This window comes from Grammomys surdaster, unplaced genomic scaffold (assembly GCF_004785775.1).
Source record: "Grammomys surdaster isolate TR1022 unplaced genomic scaffold, NIH_TR_1.0 185, whole genome shotgun sequence".
In the NCBI taxonomy this organism is placed as follows: domain Eukaryota; kingdom Metazoa; phylum Chordata; class Mammalia; order Rodentia; family Muridae; genus Grammomys; species Grammomys surdaster.
This window is the reverse complement of record NW_021604630.1, coordinates 12,156,275-12,173,526: the sequence shown is the minus strand read 5'-3', so window position 1 is coordinate 12,173,526 and position 17,252 is coordinate 12,156,275. Positions and strand designations below refer to the sequence as shown.

The 17,252-nt window shown below is 47.3% G+C and overlaps 1 protein-coding gene across 3 annotated transcripts in view; it reads right to left on the bottom strand.

Annotated features, from left to right (window-relative positions):
- Positions 1-5,350: 5,350 nt before the first annotated feature.
- Prag1 (PEAK1 related, kinase-activating pseudokinase 1) overlaps positions 5,351-17,252 on the bottom strand; it is a 57,539-nt gene continuing 45,637 nt past the window's right edge. For all 3 annotated transcript variants that reach the window (XM_028768326.1, XM_028768324.1, XM_028768325.1), the window contains exons 5-6: positions 13,385-14,145; positions 5,351-6,866 (exon numbers count right to left, since the gene is read on the bottom strand). In XM_028768326.1, the coding sequence (XP_028624159.1) occupies positions 5,751-6,866; positions 13,385-14,145 (1,877 nt within the window). In that variant the 3' untranslated portion in view covers positions 5,351-5,750. The remainder of the gene's footprint in view (positions 6,867-13,384; positions 14,146-17,252) is intronic.

The following is a 17,252-nucleotide window of genomic DNA, read 5'->3' as shown; positions in this document are numbered from 1 at the left end:
CAGGGGGTGTCTAGGAAGGGTCCTTTTTTGTTTGTTTGTTTCTGTTTTGTTTTTTAACCTGAATCAATGAAATCATTCATAAGTTAATGTGGAATTGTTTTTCCTGGGACCATGAATCCCACGGAGCTTCCTTCTAACACCTTTCATGGATGTAAGTTCCATTCTCGGGACGACACTTCATTATACACCGGCTGCCCCTTTACCTATATTAATTTGCACTGGAACAAAGGAGAGAAGCTTAAGTTGACATGCACCCTTAGCTCAAAATACCTCATTTCTCATTAGTTTTTGGTTTGGTTGCACATACTCTGTGTGTGTGTGTGTGTGTGTGTGTGTGTGTGTGTAAGAGAGAAAGAGAAAGAGGTTGTGTGCGTGTGTCTGTATCTCTGTGTGTCTTGGTGTGTGTCCGTGTTAGAGTACGTAGAGGTCAGAGGTCAACTTCAGGTGTTATTCCTCTGATGCTATCCACCTTGAGACAAGGCTTCTTCTCAAGGCTCTGCATTTCCTTCCATGCCTAGCACTGGGATTACAGATGCACACCAATATGCCTAGCTTTTATCTTCTTGTAATAATATTCTACTAATTCTTTGAGAATTAATAAGGAGAATTCATCTCCTTCCCCCAACTCCTACCAGATTAACCACCACCTCCTATTCATTTGACCTCTCTCTCTAACTTTTTGCGAGCTCTCTCTCTCTCTCTTTCTCTCTCTTTCTCTCTCTCTCCCTCCCACCACCATAAAACTAATTCCACTATTGCACCAGTGGGCATACTTGCTAGACCCGTCATTATTGTGACTCACAGGGTTTCTAGCTGGCTAAGACTGGCCTTGACTTTTCTTCTCTTATTTCATCCACAGCATCTCCTGGCACCTTGAAAGCTAGCCAGTAGGGATGAAGCTTCCAGATCAGCACACACTTGATTTGTCCATGTCTTAGAATGCAAATCTGTGGTATCTTCAGGAATGGGGGGGGGGGATAACCAAGATCAACAATAACTGACTGTATGTTTGGAGGTATGTGGGACTCCACTGACCAACAGCTAGCTCTGTTGTGTTTTATAAAAAGACAAGACAAAGGTAGGGATATGTTTGGTGGAGGTGCAGTATGGTGTGGGGGAAGGGGTGCCTCTGTGGGCCCATGCTGAGGCATCCTGTTGCTCTGAGGGACCAGCCACAGGACAGTATAGTATAGAATACTGTAGAATAGAGTTTATTCAGGGCATGGGGAGGGGCATTGAGGGAGTAGAGGCAGAGAAAGTCAGAGAGATGGGGTGGGGGGAGAAGAAGAGTAGAGGCTGGCCATGAGCACATGGAGAGTCAGGGAGAGGGGAGTGGAAAGAGGGTGAGGGAGCAGAAGCAAGAGGAGAGAGCAAGAGAGCAAGAGAGTGAGGAGGGAGCACACACCTAGCTGTTGCCAGGTAACCGTGGGTCGGAGCCTAGATGAAATGCCAACAAACTAACAAAGAGGTAGGCCACTCCTGGTACTGAGTTTTGTGTTTGCTGGCACATAGTGTCTAAACGGGGAGGGATAACTAACACAAAGGCCTTTGAAAAAGCCACATGAAAACCTACTCCTGTGAAAGCTTCCCAACACACACATACACATAAGCATAAATAAGAACCAACAGGATGTTACTCTATCATGGGGATGGAGTCCCCTAAAGTGCCTGGCTTTTTATTTTTATTTTATTTTAGTATGGATTCTGGGGCTTAAACTCAAATCCTCATGCTTATGTGGCAAAGCACTTTCCCAACTGACTGATTGTCCGTGATTAGCCACATGTGGGGCTTTGTTGGATCAACTTCATTCACATCAACTAGATATTATACCACATCACCGTTAAAAGCCGCAAGTAAATGAACGTTAAAAGTTACGACTGTAGTGAGATTTACCAGGTTTACCTTTAGATGTTGAAAGATTTTTAGACGTCAGTAGAGTGAAGATGGCCTGTCTAGCTCACTGACTCTGCTGTCTGTGTATGTTTTGGTGTGTGGAGCTGGGGTGTGCTCACCTGTGGGTGTATGTGTGGTGGCTAGCAGGTGACATTTGGTGTCTTTGTCTAAGGCTCGCTGCCTCACTAAATCTGGAGCTTGCCAGTTCAGCTAGAGCAGCTGGCAAGCAGGTCCTTGGAGTTGGCTTACTCCCCCCACCCCCACTCCCAAGCACTGACATTACACGTGTGTGCTGACCTGGCTTTTACCTGGTTGGTGGAGATCCAAATTCAAGTCTTTCCATTTTGAGGGCAAGTATTTCGTCTACTGAGTTATCTCCCCAGAGTCCTATTGGCAATGCGGTTAAAGAACAGATTTCAGAGAAGTCATTAGAGTAACATGTATCTTCCCTTTTCCAAATTTTCATAATATTTTGTGCGCATGTGTACATCACACGGGTTTTCTCCAACCCTTGGCTCTTGACAAAAAAATCCAGTAAGTGTTATATAAAGTAATAGCTGTAGCCCTGCAGAGCCTGAGACTTCTGAAGCTGAGCCATGCGTTCTGGTAAACAAACAACCCCGAAGTGCCTGCCTTGCTTTTGGCAAGGGTGTTCAGGATTCAGCTATAAGGCGTTGGAACTCCCACGGAAAGAATTTGGGCGAAGAAAAAAAGATTCCACTTCGAAGCACAAAACTAGGAAAGGCCCATTAATGGCAAAAAATTACATATGTGCAAACGATATGGGGGCGATCTGACTCAAAACTGGAGAAGGAAAACGGGTTTAAATACCAGTAGCTAGTTTGAAAGCCAAGAGTAGAAAGGGATGCATGTTCACAGTAGAAGTGTTTTTAAAAACTGTGGCTTTGCAGTATTATTTTTTTAAACGAGGGAGAATAAACCAAGAGTCCTTACTTAACCATGGCCTCTTGCACCAGGATGCACCCTGAGCCCCAGAAGACATGTTGGCATAGACACTTTCTAAGATGACAGTACTCTTCCTACCCTGGGTATTTCTGACCTACAGCCCTACAACACAAACCTGTTGTTTCTGGTATGTTTCAGAGCCAGAGCTGCCTGCTAGACCAAACAGCATACCCAGGTGAAGTCTGAATTAACACGACCAATTTTATTGACCCTCTGAATGGAGCCTGGCAAAAGTTATTTGCCAAACTGTTATTGGCAGCTATGTCACAATTACTCCAGAGACCTGTGTTGCTGGGAAGGAGCTTAAAACCCACACATTTAGAATTTGTCTAGGGCGGATATAAGAAATTGCCCTATTTTAGAAGCAAACAAACAAAACCCTTTTCTTTCTATTCAAAACAGCTACTAGGATATTGTTCAATGTCTTCAAACAAAGGCTTCTTGACAAATTCTCTTTGGACTCAAGGGTTAGGCAAAGGTTCATTCTCCCTGGTAAATAGTTCCTTAAAATTACATGAGAAAGACTTTTGGCAGCAGGTGCTTTCTTTTTCTAGGCGGGGCTGGTGAGCGGTCCAAAAGTAAGTATAATTGGTTTCATTCCTCTCAAATAGAATTCATTGTTACTGGTTCCTTCTTCACACCCTCGCTTTTGTTTTCCTTGGTTTGGTTACTAAGATCATTCTCACAGATTCAACTTGTTCCTCCCCCCTGAGGTGGGTGGCATATTAAAAAGGTACAATTAACTCAGAGATTACAAATATGCCTCCAGAGACATGTGTGCTTCCAGGTGACTCTGCAGTCCCCTGGTAGAAAGCTCCTTTCTTTCTTCTCCATTGTTTATTTATTTTGAGAGAGAAAGGACAAGAAAGCAAAAGACAGAATCAAGGGTTAAGGTTTTGTCTGAAAAAAATTCCAGCATTGAACAAATACAACTCCACCAGTTTAGGCAGATCCTACAGAGAATTATGATTTCTGCATCCAAAGTTCCAAGACCTTCCGTGGACCTAGGGAGAGCTGGTTTGAGCCAGTTTCTTTCCTCAAGTAACAAGTGACTTTGTAAACACGTCAGGTGCTACCTTCCTCCCTGGTGGGAGGAAGAATGGGTGTGTTCACGTGGTGTCAGAGGTCATGGGGTTTGCCTAGGGAGTTCAGTCAATAGGCACAAAGGGACGGTCTGCTTGGTGGCTAACCACAGCCCCAGACTTCAGGGATACCTAGTAAGAACTTTGTGTGTATTTAAAACTTGTTCATAGCCGTTAATGAGAAATGAGAAACTAATGGGTTCAGTAGCTGAAAGGTTATTCTCAGGTAGGGCCTGAGAGATTCTTCTCTTTGAATGAGTCATCTCTGTGTGTATCTGGTTTTAAGAGGAAAGATCTACTGCTTCTTAATTCTTTTCTTATCCCCCCCCCCCCCTTAGGCATGACAATAAATATTAGCTTCAATAGAGAGCAGGTACCGATATATGTTTTAAAAAATTGATGTTTTTTTTAAAGATTAATCAAAGGCTTTATATGTTTGGTAAAGCTCAATAACAATATGCCCATACAAAGAGAGTTGTTTCCCAATTAGCTAACCTAAACAAAAGTAGTTACCCGCACTGCTCTCCATACCCGCGTGGCTTTCCATCCTCCTACATCTCTGCCTCTCCTTGTTTTGTTTTTGAAGACAGGATTTCACTATGTAGGCCCAGCTGACCTGGAACTTGCTATGTAGACTAGGCTGGCCTTGAACTCACAGACATCCACTTGCCTCTGCCTCTCAAGTGCTGGGATTATTATGGCCAGCTGTTAAATGACTGTTGAAAGCAAAAGACCCAGAAGTGGATCTAAAATAGAGATCTCCGGTTCGACTGAGTACTCCAATTTTGCACTGGTCTTATCTGCCGGGGAAGTGTGCTCCTTGCAACTTAGCACCCTATTCCTTTTCTCCCTGTCTGGAAAGGCTGATGCTGCTGACAGCGTTGCCCAAGTTCCCTTTTCAGAAGAGCCCCGGGATGGCAGGAAGGAAACACATGCAACAGGAAACTCTCCACCTCTGGATGCGGATGAACGGCAAGCACCTCCTCTGAGTGCTTTTTTGTTTGTTTTTCCTTTCTAAGAAGTCGGGGTGTGTGTGTGTGTGTGTGTGTGTGTGTGTGTGTGTGTGTGTGGTCTTTCCTTTGAACTAGACAGGTGGATTTGCTTTCCAGCCAGGTATCTCAGTGGTACAATGGTGACAGCGTTGGCAAACTGGGTTTAGAGCAGCAGGGTTAAACTTTAACCCTCATCCCACCCAAGAATCCTGCTGTGTGAGAAGAGAAAGAGAGAACATTGCCTCCTACCAACACGCCCAACACACCCAGGCTTCCGTAGGTACTGCTCTACCCGGTAAGTGCAAGATCTGGGGCAGAGGCAGATAGTCCGTTCCTCGGTACAGAATAGATTCTACTCATCAAAGATTCTAGTGCACTCGAGCACTTGGAGGTTAAAGGGCTTTGTGACTCAATTAAAAGAAATAATATAAGACTTTTTTTTTATTGTGGACGTTGTTTTTTAAATAACAGTTTGACAATTGGGCGAGGAGACTCCACCATGGGGTAGTGAGGCAGGAGTCCAAACTTGGTTCTGTCGGTGGAAGTGTCCCATAACCTTGTGTTAAGCTAAATCTGTACATAATTACAGGGGTGGCGGTGGTGGAGGAATGGGGACTCTGTGAGGAGAGGAGGCTGGCGTGTGTGAAATGACATCCCCAGGCTTTCATATTTATATTATATATGTATACATATAAAATATTACATCCAAGGATGACAGTCATTTGTACCATTTCCCAGGGTAACCCAGATGCAGGCAAGGCAAGGGCATGGGGGCGGGCGTGGAAGGCGGCAATGAAATGGTCTGACTAGAGAGGCTCAGAGAAGTTGCAAGAGCTTCAGAGACTGCAAGAGGGCCCCTGGCTCTGCGGAGGCCAAGTACTGGCAGCAGAGCCAGTCCTCCAGCTCCACGCCCCGCTTACGGTCTACCGCCTTCTCAGCAAACTTCATCATCATCAGGGCTCGCTTCATGTCGATCCAGTTGTGCAGAGTGTTACACAGTACCTCCTCCGAGGTGCATGGCTGCTCCACCAGCTCCCTCCGAGGACCCCACAGCAAGCACTGAAGCACCCGCTTAGCCTCACCTATGCGGATGCGCTTGATGGGATCGGCCTCAAGCAGCAGATGGGCGAGCTGCTGCAGGCCGGGAGAGTAGAGGGACAGTGTGGGCAGAGGGGGTAAGTCCTCCCGCCTGTAGTCGCGCTCCCGTAGCTGGGCTCGCACCTCGAATGGGTTGGGCTGGTGGAGCAGCTCATAGATGAGGATGCCGGTTTGGAACTCATCAAACTTGCGATACTGGGAGGCAGACACGATCTCGGGGGCCAGCCGGGCCTGGCTCTTCTTCTGTTGCAGGTTGGTGGTGCCTCCTGGCTTCTGTTTGGCCTTCAGGAAGTTACTGATGATGAGCCTGGGCAGGTGCTTCTCACCAGGCCCTCCCTGGCAAGCAGTGGTGGCTGCGGGCGCCGTAGAAGGGCACCGGGATGTCGTGGTGGGCACGGTAGGCGTGGCAGAGGGCCCGGGGGAGCTCTGAGGGTTGCAGTGCGCCAGCAGCAGGTTCTCCAGACACAGGTCCCTGTGGATGATCCCGTGTTCCTTCAGGTGCTCCAGCCCGTTACAGAGCTGCAGAAGCAGGAAGCACACCCGGCGCTCGTAAACCTCAGGCTCTGCCCGGTGGCTGGCCACAGAGTCCCGCACAAAGTCCGAGGCAGTCTGGTGCGGTACCTCCCGGGTGATGACTACCACACAGTCTTGCTCCTGGGCAGGGGGATGTGGGGATGCGGCAGGCGCAGGGTCTTTGCTGGATGTGTCGGGGGAAGCAAGCATGCTGGAGGGCACAGAGGCCACAAAGTGGCCGCAGTCTTGCTGGATGTTGAAGTGCACCGGCACAGACGGGCTGCAGTATGAGGCTGATTTGGGTTCTGGGGTTTTGCAGATCTGTGGCGAGAAGGAAGAGTAAGGTTAGGAGCGGGACCTGTGGCTCTGTGAATCAAATGCCGATATAGTTGGCATCCTCATACCAAGAGGCAAACTACTGCTTACCTTACATCATACATTAAACATCACTTAAAGGGGCACACAAGGACTAAAGACTTGTGCTAAAGCATACAATTCTTAAAAAAATATGGATCTCTCTCTCTCCTTTAAAATCCACCACGGGCAGAGTGGCTGGCTATGCTTTAATCCCAGCACTCAGAAGGCTGAGGCAGGCAGATCTCTTGGAGTTTGAGGCCAGCCTGGTCTACAGAGCAAGCTCCAGGACAGCCAAGGCTATACACAGAAAAAGCCTGTCCCAGAAAAAAAAAATCCACACCAGAAGTGTGGTTCACAGAAGAAAATAATTCAAGCCATGGTACTTCGGGGGCACCGTGGAGTAAGAGGAATATGCCGCTTGCTCCACAGAGTGGCTGGGATGGAGTCTCACACCACAGATCAGTTTCCACAGAACTCAGCCTGACTCCCTATCCTTTCTGATGAAAGCAGGTTGATATTTCACCATGTGGATGCTCTCTCTCTCGCTCTCGGTCTCTCTCTCTCCCCCTCTCCCTCTCCCTCGCCCTCTCCCGCACCCCCCCCCGCTCCCCCTCCCCCTCCTCCTCCCCCTCTCTCTCTCTCTCTCAACATTAGACGTTGATATTCCTAAACTTTTAGGGTTTGGCCATATTCTCGTAGGCTGCCTTGCTTCCTAGATTTAGGTAAGCATGTAATGCCTGCTGTATGAAATGGCCTAAGGTTTGACTCATGCAGATGGGCGCAGGAAGCTGTGCCCTGCTTCAAGCCAGCAGGAAGAAAACAGTGAGCTCTCCCGGGAACAGGGAGCCACAGGGCTGGAGGGCAGCCTCAGAGTTGAAAACAGGAATAAACAAGATGGATAATCTCAAACTTCCCTGTGGGAGCATGCCTGGGGAAATCCACACAGCCGTGATCTCTTGATTTATCAACTGTGAGCTCTTCTGCTCATACTGATAGGGCCAGCCACCAGAGGAAAGCTAATAATCCTTTGTGAGCCCGACTCAACGGAGATTCTCAAACCAGCCCGGAAGATCCTCTTAGACCTCAGTTTCCTTGTAATTACACTGGAAGGGACTGAAGATGTTCTCTGTGTGTGTCTGTCTCTCTCAGCCTCTGCTTTTCAAGCAATGCTGCCCAGGTTTAGAGAGAAGAAGAAAGGCATCTCCCATTTACGGATTATAAAACGCCAGCAGCTGAGGACCAATCATGGTGGTGTTTACAAGGTACAGTGCAGGCCACCACCACCCTGCCCTTTGTGGATTCTTTGAAAGAGAGAGGGGGGGGGAGAGAGAGAGAGAGAGAGACTTACTTTTGGGCAAAATTTGGTTGCATATACTATGCATAGATATTTATGTCTGTTGTAGCTATATAAACCTTACAGCATAGAATTCTGCATCCCAGAATTCATTCAGCCTCTGAAAAAAAGTTTTTATGTTTTTTAAAACTAACCAAGGAGTGGGTACCACCTTAATGCATCAGTTTCTCTATTGTAGAGGCAGAATTGCAATTTCAGAAAAGTATATCTACCCCAGAAATCGCTTCTTATTACATCAATAAAGCTGATTTGGAATCCATGTGTCTTGTCTCAGGGTCTCCTTGCAGCCTACCCAGCCACACTGCTTTTAAATGACATTCCTCTGGAATCCTTTTGTTTTGTTTTTGAAAGTTCAACATTATTTATTATGACAATGATATATGGGGGGGAAGCTGAGGTGTGAGAGTGCAGATGTGGGGGTAGAAGTATCAAAGGACAACTTCTGGTAGTTCTCTCCCTCTGTGGTGGGTGCTGGGGCTTAAACACATGTTGTGAGGTTTGTCCGGCAAACGTTTTCACTGACTGAGGCATCTCTTTGGCTTGGAACACTTTTAAATGAAACAAAAATCTGTACGGATGAGTCCTCACAAAAGCCTCGATTATAAATGTAAATACTCAGGTTTGGACCAGTCACTTCCTGTCAAGGCCTCAGTGGACAAGTGGAGGACCGTCACTGGGATCTCTTTATTCACAGCACACACACACACTGGACCCTCACATGTGTGGGACACTGTGTTGCTTATGGAACTTTCACAAAATAGCTCCTTAAACCCCACAAAGCTCAAAGCAGTAGACAGTCTAAGAGGAGAAACTGAGGCTGTGTAAGTTGAAACTATTTACCTGACTAGGAACCTGGGAAGCGTTCTTTAGGTCAAATGTATAGGCTCTGGGATGGAGCAGACTGGTTTTAAATATTAACTCAGCAACCTTCGACAAGTTACTAGGGTTTCTTATCTGTAGTAGCTAGGGTCTACAAAGGAGGCTCAAATACAGAACTAGCAAATGTGGAAGCAGGCTCCAATAAATATAGGGCAAGGATTCCGTGATTCTGGTCACAGTATTTTTCAGTAACTGATGGCTACATGACTGTCTTGTCTACACTCTGCTTGGAGAGCCTTATTTAATCTATACTGCTGACACTGAACTCACAGCTAACATACTCTAACCCATATTTTTGCTGTAAGTAAGGCTCATCACAGGCTTCTTGGTTATGAACAGTAATAGTCCTTTAGCACCACACTTGTGAATGTAAGGTGTTAAACAGCAAACACATAGACAACACCCACAATGAGAAAGCACAAAAATCTGAAAAAGAGAGGCACTGCATATACTAATAAAATAAAATCAAATAAAATATAGAAACACATGCTTTTGGTCTGAGCAGAAAGCATATGCAGAGAATGTCCTGACTCCCCATCAGCTGGGATCACACACACCAGGCCACCCCCATGTTTTCCTGCCCTGCGCACGTCCACAAAGGATGGGAGGACGTTTTGAGTACTGATTTGTGGCTTACAAATACATTTCAGTGGGCAGATTATGCCACACATATGGAAGCAGTAATGTGGATGACCAGTGGCATTCATCTTTTGTTCTGTTTTCTCTTTGCTCTGACTGGGGCAATGGTGGCTCCTGGGGATTAACTTAAATGATGCAGGTATGGCTTTGGGCACCAAGCCTGGCCCATGGTGAGTCTGCAATGATGAGGTTGCTATGGTGACTGTTCTTGCCATTATGTCTGTAGCCATTAGGTGATGGTGCAGAGCTATTCTGAACTGGTTTGCAAGTTCTCTACAACCTCTGACTGAGTCTGGGCCAGGCCCTGATAGGGCCTGGGAAGGGTTTCCAAGGCTGTCTTTCCTACAGGCTATAAAAGGATCCAGGCCAAGCAAACACAGGAGTCCAGAGCCCCAATTGAGCCACTGACGTTTTTTGCACAGAGATGCAAATGAAGGAGCTGGGTAAACAGTAACCGAGCTGGATGCATTTCAAAATCAGTGAGCAGGGCCTTCAGAAAGACCCCAAGGCACAGTCACCCCTCCACTGGAGAGAGTTGTCCCAGGAACAGCCACCCAGCCAGGCCTGGGCGGGGCATCCCAAGATCTTTCTCCAGTTGAGATAAAGAATGAGGAACACAAGACAACGACAACGATCTTCACCCCCATGTCCCTCCTATGCCAACCATCTCGTTTCCAGGGGACCCTGCCCTTGGTTTTAGCTCTGGAACTTTCCAAAGATCTTGGGCTCAGCTGAAATCTCAGACTTTGTGCAAACTTTGTCTTGTCTTAAGCTTTGGAACCAGAGCCCAGTCGATGCATGAATAAAGAAAAAGGCTCAAAGGCTCAGTCAGCACAGGTCCCATAATTATAAACTGCCTGAGAAACAGTTTCACAACCCACAAGAACTAATGCTTCCCCCTCTTTCTGCCACATTTTCATGGAGTCAGGCTATAAGGGCTATAACATGGCCTCGATGTTGTAGGTCAACTGGCCTGTGATGGGAGGTTGCAAAGTCAGGTACAAGCAGGTGCCCATCAGCTATTGTTCGCTGGGATTCAGAAGCAACACTGCATTTGATTTCAGTGTCAGGTCTCTGCTTAACATGCATAGACGGACAGAGCTCAGGGACACACAGGCGGCTGGGAAGGAGCCCAGCTCCCCCTCCTGTGGGCTCTCGGATGACTGTATTCCGTCTAGACACACCGCTAATGAAGAGTAGCAGCTGCACGCGCCGAACGAGGCTCACAGCTCCCCGCCCCCCATCGCCAGACCAGGCACATTGACAAAGCAGTAACGCCTTTTCTAATTACAGTATCGCTTCATGAGTATTTGATGCTGTTCTCCAAACTTCATTTTTTTTTTCCACATGGTTCAGTGGAATGGTGCTTTTCCAGGAAAGTCAAATAGGAAGCCTCTGGGACCCTCTTCATTGGCAATCAAGGCTTACGTTCAGGTTTTCTCCTGGCTTAAACTCCCAATGCAGTAAGGAGGAATGCTTGCTTCTATCAACCTCAGGGAAAGCCTAACTATGTGTTGTGTATTGGGGAGAATTGGCTCCAGATTCCGAGCTACTCGGCACAATAACTAGTAGATAAAGACAGAGTCTCTGCTCAAGGTTTAAAATCAGTGCTGGGCCCTCCACTTGGTTCTTGTCATGTAATCCCGTCACTTTCTTTGAATTAAGTTTCTTCAAGATTGCATGAGACCTCCAGGTTTAATACCAGGAGGTAAGATGACAGAGCACATGACAAGAGACAAGGAGAGGAAGACTGGAGGATGAGTCGCACACCAAGTTCTCATGCTCCCTGAACGTCTAAACTCCTGTCTGCCCTCTCCTCTCACAAACTCCACTTGGTCCCCTGGGCGTTCAGTTCGTCTTGTTCAGATCATTTTTCAATCACCCTCTCCCCTCCGGATGGCCCCCAACAAACAGGGGCAATAAGAAACACTTGTAGTCACGACGGGGAAACCGGAAGACTCCATGAAGGCTGGCTCTAGGTAGAGTGTTCAATGCATTTTCGACTTGCCATATTTGCAAGAGGATTAATGGGTACTTTAGGACATAGCTTCAGTAGAAATCAAGATGTGAATATACTGGATACAGCCATCCTAACAGAAAAAGAATGAGCTTTTTTCATCTTTTAACACAGAATTTAGCTTACCCAGAAGGCAGTTGACCTAAAAAGTGGCGATGAAGGACTAATACCATAGAAGCTCCCTTCGGCCAGCTGCCTTCTTCCTTCCCTTCCCTCCCTCTGCTTTCTTCATTTCCTGTGGCATTGGTGATTAAAGCAGGGACCGCACATATGCTAAGCAAGTGATTTACTACTCAGCTACATCCCCAACCCCGCATTTCCTTTGTAAGACAAGTGCCTTGCTGACTTATCCAGATGGGCCCTGAGCTCACTGCGTAGCCCAGGCAGGCCGTGAACTTTGGATTGTCTTACTTCAGCCTCCGTAGTAGTTGGGATCACCAAGCCTGGCAGTAGTTTCTCATTACCAGTGCCTACTCTCTTGGCCATAACCTGATCCAAGTCTTTTGTGATCCTGATATCTGTTAAGTACATAGAGCACCCTAGTAGCTGACCCTGTACCCTCTTTACAGGGGGTGGCTTCTAAATGCACACAGGTCCCTAGGACAAACTCATCAGGGCTCTCAGCCATCAAGTGAGATTCACTGCAATGGCATAGGGAACTAATTCACCACCCAAGAATCGAACTGTAACAGTAAATACTGAGCAAACATTTACTGTTGCTTATACTGTTCAGGACGATGTCTGTCTGAGTCTAATGCTCTTGCTTCCATCACCTGACAAGCAGGCATCTTACCTGCCCTTTTCTCTTATTGGATTATAAGCTCCATAAGGGAGCTCATGTCCTTCACCTCTAGCTTCCTACCTGTTAGTATTCTGTCTAAACTCCACCTCCACAGTTACTTGGCAACAGCCAGGTATGCCCCTCCCCACAGTTACCTGGCAACAGCTAACTTCCCAGTTAATAGGGGCTCCTTGCCCCCTCCTCTCTCTCTCACCCTCTCTTACTCTCTTGCCTCTAGCTTCTCTCTCTCCCCTTGCCCCTTCCCTTCCCCCCCTCTCCACGTGGTCATGGTCAGCCTCCACTCCTATCTCAACCTCTCTCTCTCTCTCTCTCTCTCTCTCTCTCTCTCTCTCTCTCTCTCTGCCTCTACTACCCTCCTGGCTCCCCTCCCCGCGCCCTGAATAAACTAACTCTCTTCTATGCTATACTGTCATGTGGCTGGTCCCTCAGGGGGAAGAGATGCCTCGGCATGGGCCCGTTGAGACGTCCCCTTCCATCACTACCTTTGTGAAATACCCAACACAGAGTAAAAACCAGCTGAATACTTGAACGAACTCTGCTACACTAAGCTACACTAAGCTGTTTCCTATGGCAACCTGGACCACAAACCTAAGAGCACACAGACCATATCTTATGCTCATGCTAGGGATTTCACAGTGCTACTTCCCAGGGCCAGGCAGAGAGTGAGATCACAAAGAACCAAGTATCAAGGCAAGCTTGCCAACTAGCTCGCTTCCAAAAGTCTGGAGAGGTGGAAAGACTTACCAGAACCAGCTGGTCAGACCATCGAATGGAAAGAAGGGAGTACTTACTTTCACGGCATAGGTGCTGCCTGGGTCCTTGGAGCAGGTGGCGCAGTAGTAAATTGCATCCCCTGAGTCACAACAAGGTTTGTTGCACGTCAGCTTGAAGAGTGACCAGCTATTCTCGTTGAAGCGCAGTTCCTTTTTCTGGCTACCCATGAAGAGGTCTTCACACTTGGTCACTAGGCGGGCCAGGGACTGTGTGTACAGACCCCCAAGCTTGGCATAGGTGCCCTCTTTGCTGCTGATGCTACTCAGCAGGCTGTGCAGGTGAAGCTGGGTACTGCTGGAGGAGGCCTGGCTGGACACGCTGAGCTGGGAAGATGACGTGGAGGCGGCGGCTCTGCACTGGAGACTGGGGCTCCCACAGCTGCTGCCTTTGCTGTTTGCCAGCCCCAGAGCTGGGGCCCAGGGAGCACTGCCTTTGAAAGCTTTCTCCAAAGGCTCAGAAGAGGAGAAGACATGGTGGGAATGGTTTCCAGAGTTCAAGGAACAGCTAAAAGGAGGCTCGTCATGGGCACAAACATTGCTTTCTGAGTGGCTTAGGTTTAGCTTGGGACTTGCGGTCCGTGGCTTAGGGGAACCTTGGGTCCAGAAGAAGCCATCAGGGGAAGAGGCCGCACGGCTCACTGTCTTTTTCTGGGGCAGAGGAGGAGGCTGCGCAGGACCACTAGGGGACACATCCTCAGTGGAGCCTGACGGAAAAGGGACGGGAGCAAAGAGTTTCTTCCCGCTGATGGTAGGTGAGTGGGTGGGTTCATATGATGGACCTAGAAAAAAACAGGAGAAATCATCAGGCTGGAGATCAATGCCACTGGCTCGGGTGTTGCAGGATGATTGTCTTTTAATTGGTCAAAGCAATTATTTTTATCGTACTTCTTTTTCTATTTCTTTAAATGGCGTTTGCACAGCGAACACACCGCAAACTGCATGAGTGGTACACGGTGTCAGTGAAGTCTCCCTGTGCCCTGCCCTTAGCACTAAGCATCTCTCAGAGGACTTCTCAGCCAGCAATCTGTCATGCATTGTCCTGAGAGCCCAAATAAATCTGCATGCACGGGAGCACCCAACTCTTTGGAATGAAGCTTTTCTTCCACACCTTGGAGGGATGTAATCTACTTCATCCTCTGTAATAGCAGCATCATAACAGATTACTATAGGTCAGCATCATTTTTAACTAGCCATCTCTTGATAGACACTGAGGTGACTCTAAAGCTTTGAGAAAAATGTCGTTAAGAGCAATAGTAAATTTGAACACACATAGCCGGACAGTGGCGGCACATGCCTTTAATCCCAGCACTTGGGAGGCAGAGGCAGGTGGATTTCTGAGTTTGAGGCCAGCCTGGTCTACAGAGTGAGTTCCAGGACAGCCCGGGCTACACAGAGAAACCCTGTCTCGAAAAACCTATTTAAAAAAAAAAAAAGATTTGAGCATACATATCTTGAGTCCACTTTTTAAAAAGTCAAGTTTAAGAAACTGTCGTTTACCAGAATAAAAAGACATGCTTCCTACCCATCTTTTATGTCTGTGTTTCTGTGATGTGTGTATGTGTTTGTACAGGCACGCACAAGGACACATCTGTGTACATGAATGTTGAAGCCAGAGGATGTCATTTCTCATGGGTCATTTCCCTGCTTTTTAAGAAAGGTTCTCTTAACTGGCAGGATGCTCACCTATTGGACTACTAAGCTGGCCAACAAGTCCCAGGGATAAACCTCTCTCTGTTTCTCCAACACTGGAATTACACATGACATTATCATAAACTGTGTGTGTGTGCGTGTGTGTGTTTAACATGGGTTCTGGACCTCATGTCTTCATGCCCATACAACATGGCAAACACGTTAACAACTGTGCCATCTCTCCAGTCCAGATCTCTCTATGTGTTAGTGTGCAGTTCTTTGAGCTTTTACAAATACCTTTGTGATGTTAGAGAAAGGCAAGTCTGTAGACATTTTAGAAATCAGAAGGACCAGAAATTCAAAATCATCTTCAGTTCAAGGCTAGCCTGGGCTACAGTGAGGCCCTATCTCAAGACAAACGAGAACCAAATAAAAGTAGACATGGAGGGTGGCACACTGTCCTCCTTGCCCTCTTCCAGCCTGCAGTGGCTTTTGCTCTTGCTTCTGGTTTATCACAGTTGATCAGGATCAAGGCAGCTGTCCTTCCCACCTGGCTCTGCTTAGCTAAAGGCAGGCAGACACAGTGAGGGCGGGGGTGTTGGGTGTTCCCACCAGCAAGGCTAAGCGGATGACTTATGCTCCTCCCAGGGGACTTGGGTTAATAGGGAGCATCGGGGACAACAGGCTTTCCATGTCTCTCCTCACAATCACAGCAGACCGTGTTCCAGAACCAGCCAGTGTAAGGCAGGGAGACTACACTGGACTCTGACCTAAGCAGGCTCTGCAAACCTGGAGTCTTCAGTTCTCCCGTTTCATGCTCCCCAGGGAAGTGGCTCTGCTCCCACGGACCGGGTCAGTAATGGGGACAAAGTTTACAGGTGATTCATTTCCTCTATGTTCTAGCAAGAAAAGCGGAGGAAGGAAGGGTATTGCTTCCTCATACCCTGGCTAAAACAAAGTCACCTGCCTATGAGGCTCTCCAAGTCCAAAAGGCCTCTGCTAGTGAGTCCCTATGTTCAGGAGCAAGAAGGCAAGTGCTTTAAGATACATCCATTGCCTTCTGGGTACCAGAAATCAGCCAATGTATTATCACTAGTGCAAGGATTGTGAGTGTGGGTTGGGAGTGGTGTGAAATCTGAAGACCGGGCTCGTGCCTGAACCAGTATCTCTGAGATCAGAGGCAGAGAGCCCAGAGTCAAGGTTCCTTTCCCTCCCTCATTAGAGGTGCCAGTGGAGCGGCTAATCCATCAGTGTCTTGGCTTGTCTGTTCTTTATAAGCCTTGCTCTGATTTCCTAAGTTTGATGAGGTCTGTCGTCACCTTTAATGTCAACTCTCTGGATCTCACCAACATGACCCCCTTTATGCTTCTACTAGGGATTAGGGGCAAAGGGCAGGAATAAACTAGTCATTTCCAGCTGAATTTCCTCCAAAAAAGAAAATGCCTAGATTGTACTATTTGGGATTCCACCATTAAAATCTGTAATTTCAGCAACTCTCCATTGCAACCTTTCTGAACATGCATTTTTGTCTGACATCCATCCCAAAAACCCCTAGGCAGGTGTCTAACTTGCTCCCATCATGCCTCTCTCCAACTATAATTCCTACACTGGAGGCTGGTCAACTTTCTAATCGAGAACAATGGAGGGACTCTTTAAAAACAAATCCATCTCATAGGCATTCCAAGAAGAATCCAAATGTCAGTTATAGACCCTGTACAGAAGCAGTGTTCAAGCACCCGAGAGAAAGACTACCCCCTACCCTATTCTGTGTCCCCATGACAATCCTATAGGAACTAAGATGGTGGACAATTTCGACTGGATCTAGATTCCATAGCTTCGTGGGCAAATCTGGTAAGTACTAGGTGTTCTGAGGCACGCATAGCCCCAGAGATTGCCATGTAGGCTGCTCAAATATGCTTAACATCTTAGATGCTGTGAATTTGTGCTATGATGCCCCAGCTAACAAGAGGGCACTGCAGAAACACTCCTGAATCACATTCCTGCCCAGCAGAGGGGAAAGCACGAAGCTGCACAAAATTTATCAGTTATAGGTGACTCCCTTTCAAGGGTGGACTTCCTGTATCCAACCGGGCATTATATACACACATAAGGATTTTCATATTTTTGAAATAAAAATGGGTCTGGAGAGATAGTTTAGGTGGTAAAGAGGTCCAAGTTTGAGCTCCAGAATCCATGTCAAGAGAAAAGCTTGTAATTCCACCACTGGTGTTGAGGAGGGGAGACAGGCAGATTTCTG